Below are 12,260 nucleotides of genomic sequence, written 5' to 3' on the forward strand. Positions count from 1 at the left end.
TTTGTATTTTTAGTAGAGATAGGGTTATGTTGGCCAGGCTAGTCTCAAATTCCTGACCTCAAGCGATCCGCCCACCTCAGCCTCCCAAAGTGTTGGGATTATAGGTGTGAGCCACCAGTAATTTGTTTACATAGTTACTACGTTGCCTGTATCTTTGAACTGTTTAATAATTGGATAATAATACATATGGAGCACCTAATTTTTTATTAGTGTATATATCCTATATAATTTCACAAGTCATTAATTACTGAATTATAAAGCCCTCCCTCTTCCTGAGGGCCCAATAATCATCTCTTCAACTAGAGAGCGAGAGTCCTGGAAACACACGCAAGGGACAGGATCCCTGCGGGAAAAGTGACAAGCACGCTTAGCTGGTCCCTGCCCGAGAAGCTCCTGTGCAGCTCACTCAAACGTTCCATCTCAGAAGCTCAGTTGCTGGTGAACAGGGACATGTGAGTCCTTAGTAAGGACTAACCTACCATCTTCTCACACAAATAAATGACAAAATCAAACAAAGAGGCTCTGAGTTTATTTGAGAATGATGTATCTGTAGGATTTTAGCCAAAATTCTAACAATAGAAGCTTGGCAGCAACACTGCCATTAGCCGAGACAACAATGGCAGGTACTGGCGCTCACAGAGACGTGCTGGCTCTAGCATACGTCCAGCCTCTCCCAGGCTCCATTTCTCACTGAGCTGGTTTGCAAGTCTGCTGAACTGTAGGCTAAAAAGAATTAGCTAACAGTTTCTCAAGGAATTCACTCTTTATTTTGTTAATTGGGATTTAGAAGGTGACAATCTCAACTGATCTTAAACCAATGCTAAAAGGTTCTCTAAATTTACAGGAGTCAATGTGTTTCTTTTTCTTTCTTTCTTTTCCTTTCTTTTTCCCTTCCACTCTCCCTCCCTCCCTCCCTTCTTCACTTCCTTCCTTCTCTCTCTCTTTTTTTTTTTTGAGACAGGGTCTCACTCTGTCACCCAGGGCTGGAGCGCAGTGGCATGATCATGGCCTACTGCAACCTCGACCTGGACTCAAGCAATCCTCCCACCTCAGCCTCTCTAGTAGCTGGGATTACAGGTGCCTGCCACCATGACCAGCTCATTTTTGCATTTTTTGTAGAGATGGGGTTTTGCCATATTGCCCAGGCTTGTCTCAAACTCCTAGGCTCACATGATCCACCTGCCTTGGCCTCCCGAAGTGCTAGGATTATAGGCATAAACCACCAAGCCTGGCCCAATGTATTTCTTAGAATAACAGCCACACAGAATGGAGCTGAGTGCACCTGTAGCTGCAGCTACTTGGGTGGTTGAAGCCAGGAGGGTTGCCTGAGCCCAGGAGTTCAAGGCTGGGGTGCGCTATTACCATGCCTGTGAATAGCCACTGTACTCCAGCCTGGGCAACAGTGCCAGACCCCCATCTCTTAAAAAAAAAAAAGCCACACAGAATGTATGTGAACACCAATGTGAACACTACCATGAACTATGGACTATCACTCTGGGTAATGATCATGTGTCTGTGTAGCTTCATCAGCTGTGACAAATACATAGCTCTGGCGGTAGGTGCCGACCACGGGGAAGACTATGCACGTGGGGCTGGGAGCACCTGGAAACTCTCTGTATCTTCTGCTCAATTCTGCTGGGAACCTAAAACTGCTCTAAAAGGTAAAATCTATTTTAAGAAAAGCCAATATCCCTCAAAACACTTTCCCCCACAATGTGTTTGAAACATGCAATTTGACTTTACTTTCCATGATTTTCACAAAAAGACGGCCATGGATTATGGGAAAAGGTGGCTGAGTTATGCTAGATATGGGCTTTTTTTTCTCTTTTTCACCCGGCATTAGATCTAACTGTGTACTACTGGGAGGAAATATATAACTAATAAGAACGAGTTACCAACACTGTTGTAGTCTAGCCACAAATAAAGAATAAAAAGGAGTTCAAGACCAGCCTGAACAACACAGCAAAACTCTTGTCTCTACAAAAAACACACACACACAAATTAGCCGGCGTGGTGGCACAGACCTGTCATCTCAGCTACTCAGGAGGCTGAGGTGGGAGAATCACTTGAGCCTGGGAGGTCAAGGCTGCTGTGAGCCATGATCACACCATTGCACTCCAGTCTGGGTGACAGAGTGAGACCCTGCCTCAAAAAAAAAAAAAAAAAGTCTGACTCTGGCTTTAGCTTTGTCATAGATATACTGATTTAACCTTCCTGGGCTTCAGTTTTTTTTTATATAAAGAGACTATCTGTCCTCGGGCTACATTCATGGATAATGTAGAGAGGATGAACGAAAGATGGTCTTTAAAATGCCTGGAAAGCTCAGACACAGGCCAGGTGCAGTGGCTCATGCCTGTAATTCCAGCACTTCAGGAGGCTAAAATGGGCGGGCAGATCACCTGAGGTCAGGACTTCAAGACCAGTCTGGCCAACATGGTGAAACCCCATCTCTACTAAAAATACAAAAATGAGCCAGGTGTGGTTAAACACACCTGTAATCCTTGCTACTTGGGAGACTGAGGCATGAGAATCACTTGAACCCCGTAAACGGTGGCAGTGAGCCGGGATTGTACACTGCAGCACTCCAGCCTGGGTGACAGAGTGAGATTCCGTCTCGAAATAAAAGCTCTATTAACTATCCAGAGGCTATACACACTGTATTGGGAGTGGGAAATTCACTCAACAAATGTTTCCTCAGTGTCTGCTATATCATTAAGGTAGATACTACCCTGTCTCTATGGAACTATCTATCTAGCAAGTCAGAAAATAAAAATGATGATGGGATATATACACAGCACACTGATACATGCGATACCGATTAGGGGAAAACGTGGGGTAGAGGAATCACTGTAGGTCAATCTGGTGTATAAGCCTTGAGTTGGTGGAGAAGGTAGAGACGGCTTGAGGCAAGAACTACACCAAGGGAAGTCCCAGAGCAAAGATGCGGGCAGAGGGAGCAGCCGGTGGGGGCACTGTGGGGTATGAGGATGGTATTAGTCATCTGGTGGGATCTGGAAGTGGCATCAAATCCACAGGACAACATGGAACCATTAGAGACTGGGGAACTGATGGTGAAAATTTGATTAACAACAGAACCAGTAGAGAACTGGCATCTACCTTGTCACATGGCAAAATTCCACCGCAATCCTCTCAGCCATGCACCACTCACGTGGAAACATGCGGCCGTACTTCTCCTCATAGTCCACAAGCTGGCGTTTTATCCAGGCGTAGCGTCTGTCAATTTTGTCCAGCCAGGCAACCTGGTGAAGGTGGAGATCAAAAGCCACCCCAGTGGTTAGAAGTAGAACTGGCAGTTTAAGGAAACAAGCAAAAACACAGAGTCAAGCAAAAGGGAACCAACCTCTGTATTTCTCATGGTTTTAAAGAATCTAGGCTACCTTTTTAACTTGATTTTTTACTTAAAAATTCAGAGGTTTTTGGCTGGGCGCAGTGGCTCACGCCTATAATCCCAGCACTTTGGGAGGCCGAGGTCAGCGGATCACCTGAGGTCAGTTCGAGACCAGCCTGACCAACATGGAGAAACCCCGTCCCTACTAAAAAATACAAAAATTAGACCGGTGTGGTGACAGGCGCCTGTAATCCCAGCTACTTGGGAGGGGGAGGCAGGAGAATTGCTTGAACCCAGGAGGCAGAGGTTGCAGTAAACTGAGATCGCACCACTGCGTTCCAGCCTGGGCAACAAGAGCGAAACTCCATCTCACACACACACAAAAAATCCAGAGGTTTTTAACCTGGGGTCCATGATTGGCCTTCAGGGGTCTATACATTTCCAGAAACTATATGCAGAATTTTATGCACGGGTGCATGTTTCTGAATTTCTCCAAAGGGTCAGTGACCTCAAAATGGTTAAGAACTATAAAGTCAGCCCCTAGGACTCACAGCTCAACAACCAACACTGTCAGACCGTCATATAATACGAAGTCTAAATTAGTAGGCTTGACAGCACTCATTTTTCAATAAAATTCAAATGTTACATCTGATCTTATTTGGTCAATACTTACATCTTGGTTTTCTTGAAAAAGTACTAGATACTCTGACAGATGCTGTTTAATAAACTTTTTGATGATTTCCTGTTTGATCCTGGGGTCTAGAATATTAGCAACTAGACATGCATCTCGTAGAACATTGCTGGGTCCTCCTGGTCTCTAGTAAAACAAACATGTACCAGGTTAAAAGCCAGAAACAACCTTTAAACCTCATGGCTTCTCACAGCCACTACTTGTTGTCTCTACACATTGTTAGTCTTACTCCTGCTCCTTTACACTCATTCTTTCTACTGTGGATGGATCCGTCAGTTACCTGTTGTTCCTAGAGGATGGAATCCTTACACTCGTTTTACAGCAAGTGACAGAAAAATTACCCTGTGAATTTGCAATGAGATATTTTGGGAAACAGGCAGTAATGATCATGGGAAATTTGATTTTCTGCAAACCAAAACTGAAAGAGATCTAAAAGTCATAATGCCACTGGTCTCTGACATCACAAGACGCTGCTGAAGAGGCCTAAGAGTGGGAATGCCATCAGCCTCTCTCCTAAGAGTGGGAATGCCACCAGCCTCACTCCTAAGAGTCGGAATGCCACCAGCCTGTCTCCTAAGAGTGGGAACGCCACCAGCCTCTCTCCTAAGAGTGGGAATGCCACCAGCCTCTCTCCTAAGAGTCGGAACGCCACCAGCCTCTCTCCTAAGAGTGGGAATACCACCAGCCTCTCTCCTAAGAGTCGGAATGCCACCAGCCTCTCTCCTAAGAGTGGGAATGCCACCAGCCTCACTCCTAAGAGTGGGAATGCCACCAACCTTTCTCCTAAGAGTGGGAATGCCACCAGCCTCTCTCCTAGGAGTGGGAATGCCACCAGCCCCTCTCCTAAGAGTCGGAACGCCACCAGCCTCTCTCCTAAGAGTGGGAATGCCACCAGCCTCACTCCATATGTGCCACTCTTCCCTGACTCCAACCTCTGGGATTCCTGTTCTTAAAGTGCTATGTTTTTGCCAAACAGTGTGGTCTCCTTTAACACATAGAACCAGGCTCTAAGCCACGACATGTGTTTCACGACAGTGAACCACCTAGAAAGGCAGCCAAAGAGAAAATCCTGTGATATTGGCCTCCTGACCTGAGCGAACACTGGAAAGATACCAGGCGCTGTACTGACACATCATGATGGGAAGGTCTTTGTTACCAAAGGCAATTCAATGACCAAAGTTTTGCTGAGACTTTCTTTATAGTACGTCACTGAGTGAACGTGACTGGCTAAGTGGACTACAGTAAAAAGAACACTTGGAATCTACTCCTGGCTTGGCTAAGAAGCCATGCATGTAGCTTTGGCACACTTACTCGGCCTCGTACGAAAAATAGTAGACTTTAGGTGATGAGTAAGGTTCTTCTAAATCTTTATTTTATTTTTTGTCAACTCTTTCCAATTCCATCCATCTCAGCTGAAGTTCCACTGTTTCTAAAGTGTTATATAAGCTGCCTGAGACCTAAGTTTTTAAAATGTTGACTTACTCCATGCTGAGTGGTTTTTATGTCATCTGCTGAACACCCTAACTTCTCAATTCTCGCTTCAGGATGAAAGTGACCCGATAGAGAAGTCACAGAGGCCAAAACCTATGGGTTCACGGGTTCAGATTTTTTCATTTACAAAGAGTTTACTAGGTTGTGCCTTAGAAAAATTTTTAAAAATCTTAATTCCCATTTGTGAAATAGAAATAGTAACACAAGACCTTTAAGAAAAGCCCATAGTCTTTAAAAAGAAAACTAGGCTGGGTGCGATGGCTCACGCCTGTAATCCCAGCACTTTGTGAGGCCGAGGCGGGCAGATCACAAGGTCAGGAGATCGAGACCCACCCTGGCTAACATGGTGAAACCCCATCTCTACTAAAAAAAAAATACAAAAAATTAGCCGGGCATGATGGCGGGCGCCTGTATTCCTAGCTACTTGAGAGGCTGAGGCAAGAGAATGGCATGAACTCGGAAGGTGGAGCTTGCAGTGAGCTGAGATCGCACCACTGCACTACAGCCTGGGCAACAGAGCGAGACTCCATCTCAAAAAAAGAAAAGAAAACTAAAAAAAAAAACCACACACACACACACACACACACACACATACACACACATGAAGTCACTATGCCAGAGAAAAGGGAGGCATGTAGTTAAAGAGAACCATTTTAATATCATCTGCCTGGTGGAATCTGGGAAAAAAATATAAAGCAGGCCTCTTCTAAATAATAAAGATGGGCTTCATCCACATCTTCCTGAAACTTCTAGAAACTGAAATGGGCGGCCGGGCACGGTGGCTCACACCTGTAATCCCAGCACTTTGGGAGGCCAAGGCGGGCGGATCACCTGAGGTTGGGAGTTTAAGACCATCATGGCCAACATGGAGAAACCCCGTCTCTACTAAAAATACAAAAATTAGCCAGGTGTGGTGGCGGGTGCCTGTAATCCCAGCTATTTGGGAGGCTGAGGCAGGAGAATTGCTTGAACCCAGGGGGCGGAGGTTGCAGTGAGCTGAGATCGTGCCATTGCACTCTAGCCTGGGCCAAAGAGTGAAACTCCATCAAAAAAAAAAAAAAAAAAAAAAAAAAACCTGAAATGGGCAGCTGAGAACACATGAGGCTAACCTTGTCCTAAGAAGAGCCCAGTGCTTCTCATGAGCGAATATCTCCACAATCCCTTTTTACTTCTTTGACCTTCATTTTCCTCACGTAATAAATAGGACTAATGGCTTTCCAATATCTACTCCCTCCCCACAGTTATATCAGATGACTAAGGAATATGAGGTTCTCCAAGAAAAGTGCTTTACAAATAAGCATCTGATTACTAGCAGCCAGCCACAAAATGTGAAGACATTAAAATCAGGAGTGGGCTTCCACAGAAAGTGATGGGCAAAAGCTGGGGCTGCTACTCCCACTTACTTCCTACATTTCTTTTATGGAACACAAAGAAAAAATAATTAAGATATTTCCAGTTATTGAATTACAGAGCAGACACAGGAAATGTTCCTTGGATCAGTAAATGAATATATGTCCCCATCTCCACCCACCGAGTAGGGTGAGGCTCCTTGCCCCTGAGTGCTTCAGTATATTTCTGCCTTGAACAATTCTTTCTCTTGAAATAGCTCAAATAATAGAGAAAACGGCTTGTATGGGTTCTTTCCTGTCCAACACACGCTAGGCGCTAAGATGGCATCTGCTACAGTTGGAAGGGTGGAGCTAAAAGCAGTTCCCCAAGCAGGATGGCAGCTTGTTACATGAGAAGTGCAACCAACAGCTCCCAAGTGAAATGCTGTGGGCTTTGCAGACACAACACAAACAGCTCTGCTACCAGAGAGAGCTCAAGGGCATGAATTCCGAAGAGCAGGCTTATGGTCGGTAACAGTGAGGCTCCTCACTGTATCACTCTGAGAGTTACATAAGACGGTGGATGCTCCACCCAGTTGTCTTTTCACTAAACCAAAACCAGTAAGTTACATAACAATCCTAAAAACACCGCGGCATGAAGATTTCTTTTAAATACAGCCATGAGAAAAAAGGAATTGACAGGGCAGACAAGACAGAAGGTTTGAGACCTACATCAAACTAAGCCCAAACAAATCCTCTCTTTCTGAGGCTGGAAAGAAACAGAGGAGGAACCGCCACCACCTAGGGACATTTAAAATCCAGGGTGGTCTCATTACCCTGAACCTGCAGCACAAGGATTTGCAGCTGCCAGCAAGCACGACTGGAATGATAACCACATGGTGACTGGGGTAAGCGTGAGCTCAGCAAGGATGGTGACCATCTCTAAAGACTGGGGAAACGCAAAGCAGTACCTTGGTGCCTTGGGAAGGAAACGCTTCTTCAAAATCGGCCAGGATTTGCTGTCCTAACTCAGTCTGTGCAGCCTTCACTCTGTGAGGAACAGAGAACATATCATCATCTGGCATCATATCCTTATGTAACTACACACCGATCCACAGGGTCGGAAGGGCTGAAGTCTTTCGAGAAAGGCCAGGAAGGTACAGAGACGTCCATGAGGTGAGAGGTCACATACTAGTTAAGTGGCAGGTTGATGAGCAGGACCCAGGCACCCAAGGTATTCTCAGGGTCAATCTTCTATATCCCCAAAATTCTTCTAGGCCAACCCTTTATCTGAGGTCATATGTATTAATCTTTATACAATTCCATCGGGGGATAGTCATGCTGTGGAAAAATGTTATAGAATCACATCCACATCAAATATAAATCTAGCTGGGCGCAGTGGTTCACGCCTGGAATCCCAGCATGTGGGAAGCTGACGTGAGAGGGTCGCTTGAGACCAGGATTTCAAGACCAGCCGAGGCAACATTAGAGAGATCCAGTCTCCATGAAAAACAAACTAAAATAAAAAGTACCCAGGTGCAGGGGCACACACCTGTACTTGGGAGGCTGCGGCGGGAGGATCTCTTGAGCCCAGGACTTTTGAAGATACACTGAGCTATGATCACACCACAGCACTCCAGCCTGGGTGACAGCAAGACCTTGGCTCTAAAACAAAACACTAACAAACAACAACAAATAAATCCACTTTGGATTACTGGTGTAACTGCTGTCTTACTCCTTGGAGTACAGAATGGCAAGAGGGCTCCATAATGTTTTAGGGTGTTTTGTAAAAAATTATTATGGGTATATAATCATTATATATATATTTATAGGGTACCTGTGAAGTCTTGATACAGGCATACGATGTATAATGATCAAATCAGGGTAACTGGGGTATCCATCACCCCAAGTTATTTGTTACTTCTCCGTGTTAGGAACATTCCAATTCCAATCTTTTAGTTATTTTTAAATATACAATAAATTATTAACTGTAGTCACCCTATCGTTCTACCAAGTACTAGATCGTATCATTCTAACTGTATTTTTGTGCCCATTAGCCATCCCAGTTACTCCCCACCTCCCTGCTATGCCTCCCAGCCTCTGGGACCCATCGTTCTACTCGCTATCTCCATGAGTTGACCTGTGAAAATGTTTAGCTCCCACATATGAGTGAGAACACGAGGAATCTGTCTTTCTGTGTCTGGCTTACTTCATTTCACATCACGTCCAGTTCAATCCATGTAGTTGCAGTGTTTTGGGTTTCTTGTTAACCCAGAAACCAACAAGCTCGTAAGTTTTTAAACAAACGAATGAAAAGAATGTTTTCTATGGTAAAAACAAAAAGAGCCAAGTGACAAAATGAACTGCTGAAGGAAACTGAGGGCCACTGAGTGATGAGTTAAGTTCAGAAGGCTGTGAATAGGAAAACGGAACTGTAGGGGAGGCCGGTGCCCAACCACGGCCGCGAGTGCACTAGGAGCTCAAGGACCGTGTGTGGACTTGAACACAAGGGCAGAAAGGGGAAGCGGCTAGGATGGAAAGCGGCTATGGATCACACCCCACAATCAATCATGCCCTGCAATGGATCAGTCCCTGCAATCACGTCCCGCAGTCGATCACGCCCCACAATCTATCGCACGCTCTGCATCCCCCACCAGCTGCCTGATGTTGGTGGCCACCTTGCACTGGCCAGCCTTGCAGAGCTAGAGTGGAGCAAGACTCTCAGGCCCTGCTGGACTTCCTGAGCCTGAGGCTAATACTGTCTGGTTGCTAAAAATGCCTTAAAAGAGCACACTTCCATTCTTGGTCTCCACCCTGTTCCTTCAGAATTAACTTTATGAAGTTTCTAGAAATAGCCAACAGCTCAAAACCACAATTTCTTTGGCTGCTAAGGAGTGTCTGGCAAACTACTGAGATTTTTTTTTCAGATGAGGGGATACGCATGACCCAAAACAACCTGTTTTTTCTGTGGCATGGTTATAATGATACCTTATTCCAAATACTTTCCAAGGTTTTTCCAGTATCTTCAAAACTTTTAAAACCACTCTTAGAGGTGGGTTTGTAGCCTTTTGAGTCAGTTTTCAAGGAGGCCAGAAATGATCCAGATGAGGCTATTACTGGAATAGCCGCCACCTCCAGATCAGAATCAGGGCCATACATCTAGAGCTGTCCGACAGACAATGGGAGGATGTGAACTTTGACATGAGAGAAAAGAATAAAATTGTACTTCGGAGCTTCTTGTGATTCGCACACAATGAGGCAGCACACAGCCTCCTGTGGTGCTAGCTACCCTCTTCTCGGAAGCACACAGCACCAGTTCCCTCCGAAGCCACAGGGAACTTATAGCAGGAACTTTTCATGGTTAGAAGAGGAAGGAGTTCTCCTCACAGGGGAAGTCCCGCCGCTAGCCAGGGCACCCGCAGTCACATTCTCAGGACTACTGCCATCTCAATGACACTGGTGGGCCCGGCTCTGCCCGAACTATTCGCTACTCCATATTCTTGGTGATTCTGGAACTGAGGTGGCAAAAAGGAGAGCCTCTGGCCCAAACTCTTCCCTACTCTGAATTCTTGGTGACTCTGAAACTGAGGTGGCAGAAAGGAGAACCAGAACCTGTGACGGCACTTGGTATCACCAGAGACAAAAAAGAGGAAAAATTACCAGTCTCTGATTTGTAGACTTCCTTGCCATGTTCTTCATTTTCATTTTTTTACATTAAATTATTATGTATACCTTATTTTTTTTTATTATTATTATACTTTAAGTTCTAGGGTACATGTGCTCAATGTGCAGGTTCATTACATATGTATACACGTGCCATGTTGGTGTGCTGCACCCATTAACTCGTCATTTACATTAGGTATATCTCCTAATGCTATCCCTCCCCCATCCCCCCACCCCACGACAGGCCCTGGTGTGTGATGCTCCCCTTCCTGTGTCCAAGTGTTCTCATTGTTCAATTCCCACCTATGAGTGAGAACATGCGGTGTTTGGTTTTTTGTCCTTGCAATAGTTTGCTGAGAATGATGGTTTCCAGCTTCATCCGTGTCCCTACATGAACTCATCCTTTTTTATGGCTGCATAGTATTCCATGGTGTATATGTGCCACATTTTCTTAATCCAGTCTATCATTGTTGGACATTTGGGTTGGTTCCAAGTCTTTGCTATTGTGAATAGTGCCGCAATAAACATATGTGTGCACGTGTCTTTATAGCAGCATGATTTATAATCCTTTGGGTATATACCCAGTAATGGGATGGCTGGGTCAAATGGTACTTCTAGTTCTAGATCCTTAAGGAATCGCCACACTGTCCTCCACAATCGTTGAACTAGTTTACAGTCCCACCAACAGTGTAAAATTGTTCTTATTTCTCCACATCCTCTCCAGCATCTGTTGTTTCCTGACTTTTTAATGATCACCGTTCTAACTGGTGTGAGATGGTATCTCATTGTGGTTTTAATTTGCATTTCTCTGATGGCCAGTGATGATGAGCATTTTTTCATGTGTCTGTTGGCTGCATAAATGTCTTCTTTTGAGAAGTGTCTGTTCATATCCTTCACCCACTTCTTGATGGGGTTGTTTGTTTTTTTCTTGTAAACTTGTTTGAGTTCTTTGTAGATTCTGGATATTAGCCCTTCGTCAGATGAACAGATTGCAAAAATTTTCTCCCATTCTGTAGGTTGCCTGTTCACTCTGATGGTAGTTTCTTTTGCTGTGCAGAAGCTCTTTAGTTTAATTAGATCCCATTTGTCTATTTTGGCTTTTGTTGCCATTGCTTTTAGTGTTTTAGACATGAAGTCCTTGCCCATGCCTATGTCCTGAATGGTATTGCCTAGGTTTTCTTCTAGGGTTTTTATGGTTTTAGGTCTAACATTTAAGTCTTTAATCCATCTTGAATTAATTTTTGTATAAGGTGTAAGGAAGGGATCCAGTTTCAGCTTTCTACGTATGGCTAGCCAGTTTTCCCAGCACCATTTATTAAATAGGGAATCCTTTCCCCATTTCTTGTTTTTGTCAGGTTTGTCAAAGATCAGATGGTTGTATATGTGTGGTATTATTTCTGAGGGTTCTGTTCTGTTCCATTGGTCTATATCTCTGTTTTGGTACCAGTACCATGCTGTTTTGGTTACTACAGCCTTGTAGTATAGTTTGAAGTCAGGTGGCATGATGCCTCCAGCTTTGTTCTTTGGCTTAAGATTGTCTTGGCAATGCAGGCCCTTTTTTGGTTCCATATGAACTTTAAAGTAGTTTTTTCCAATTCTGTGAAGAAAGTCATTGGTAGCTTGATGGGGATGACACTGAATCTATAAATTACCTTGGGCAGTATGGCCATTTTCACGATATTGGTTCTTCCTATCCATGAGCATGGAACGTTCTTCCATTTGTTTGTGTCCTCTTTTA

General features: G+C 44.5%; 1 protein-coding gene across 4 annotated transcripts in view; it reads right to left on the minus strand.

Moving 5' to 3' along the window:
- Positions 1–12,260, minus strand: part of VPS53 (VPS53 subunit of GARP complex) — a 182,179-nt gene that overhangs the window by 91,325 nt on the left and 78,594 nt on the right. For all 4 annotated transcript variants that reach the window (XM_063655698.1, XM_063655697.1, XM_063655699.1 and 1 more), the window contains 3 exons: positions 7,831–7,909; positions 4,023–4,166; positions 3,118–3,260 (listed from right to left, as the gene is read on the minus strand). In XM_063655698.1, the coding sequence (XP_063511768.1) occupies positions 3,118–3,260; positions 4,023–4,166; positions 7,831–7,909 (366 nt within the window). The remainder of the gene's footprint in view (positions 1–3,117; positions 3,261–4,022; positions 4,167–7,830; positions 7,910–12,260) is intronic.

The sequence above is a fragment of the Pongo pygmaeus genome, chromosome 19, assembly GCF_028885625.2.
Source record: "Pongo pygmaeus isolate AG05252 chromosome 19, NHGRI_mPonPyg2-v2.0_pri, whole genome shotgun sequence".
Taxonomy (NCBI): domain Eukaryota; kingdom Metazoa; phylum Chordata; class Mammalia; order Primates; family Hominidae; genus Pongo; species Pongo pygmaeus.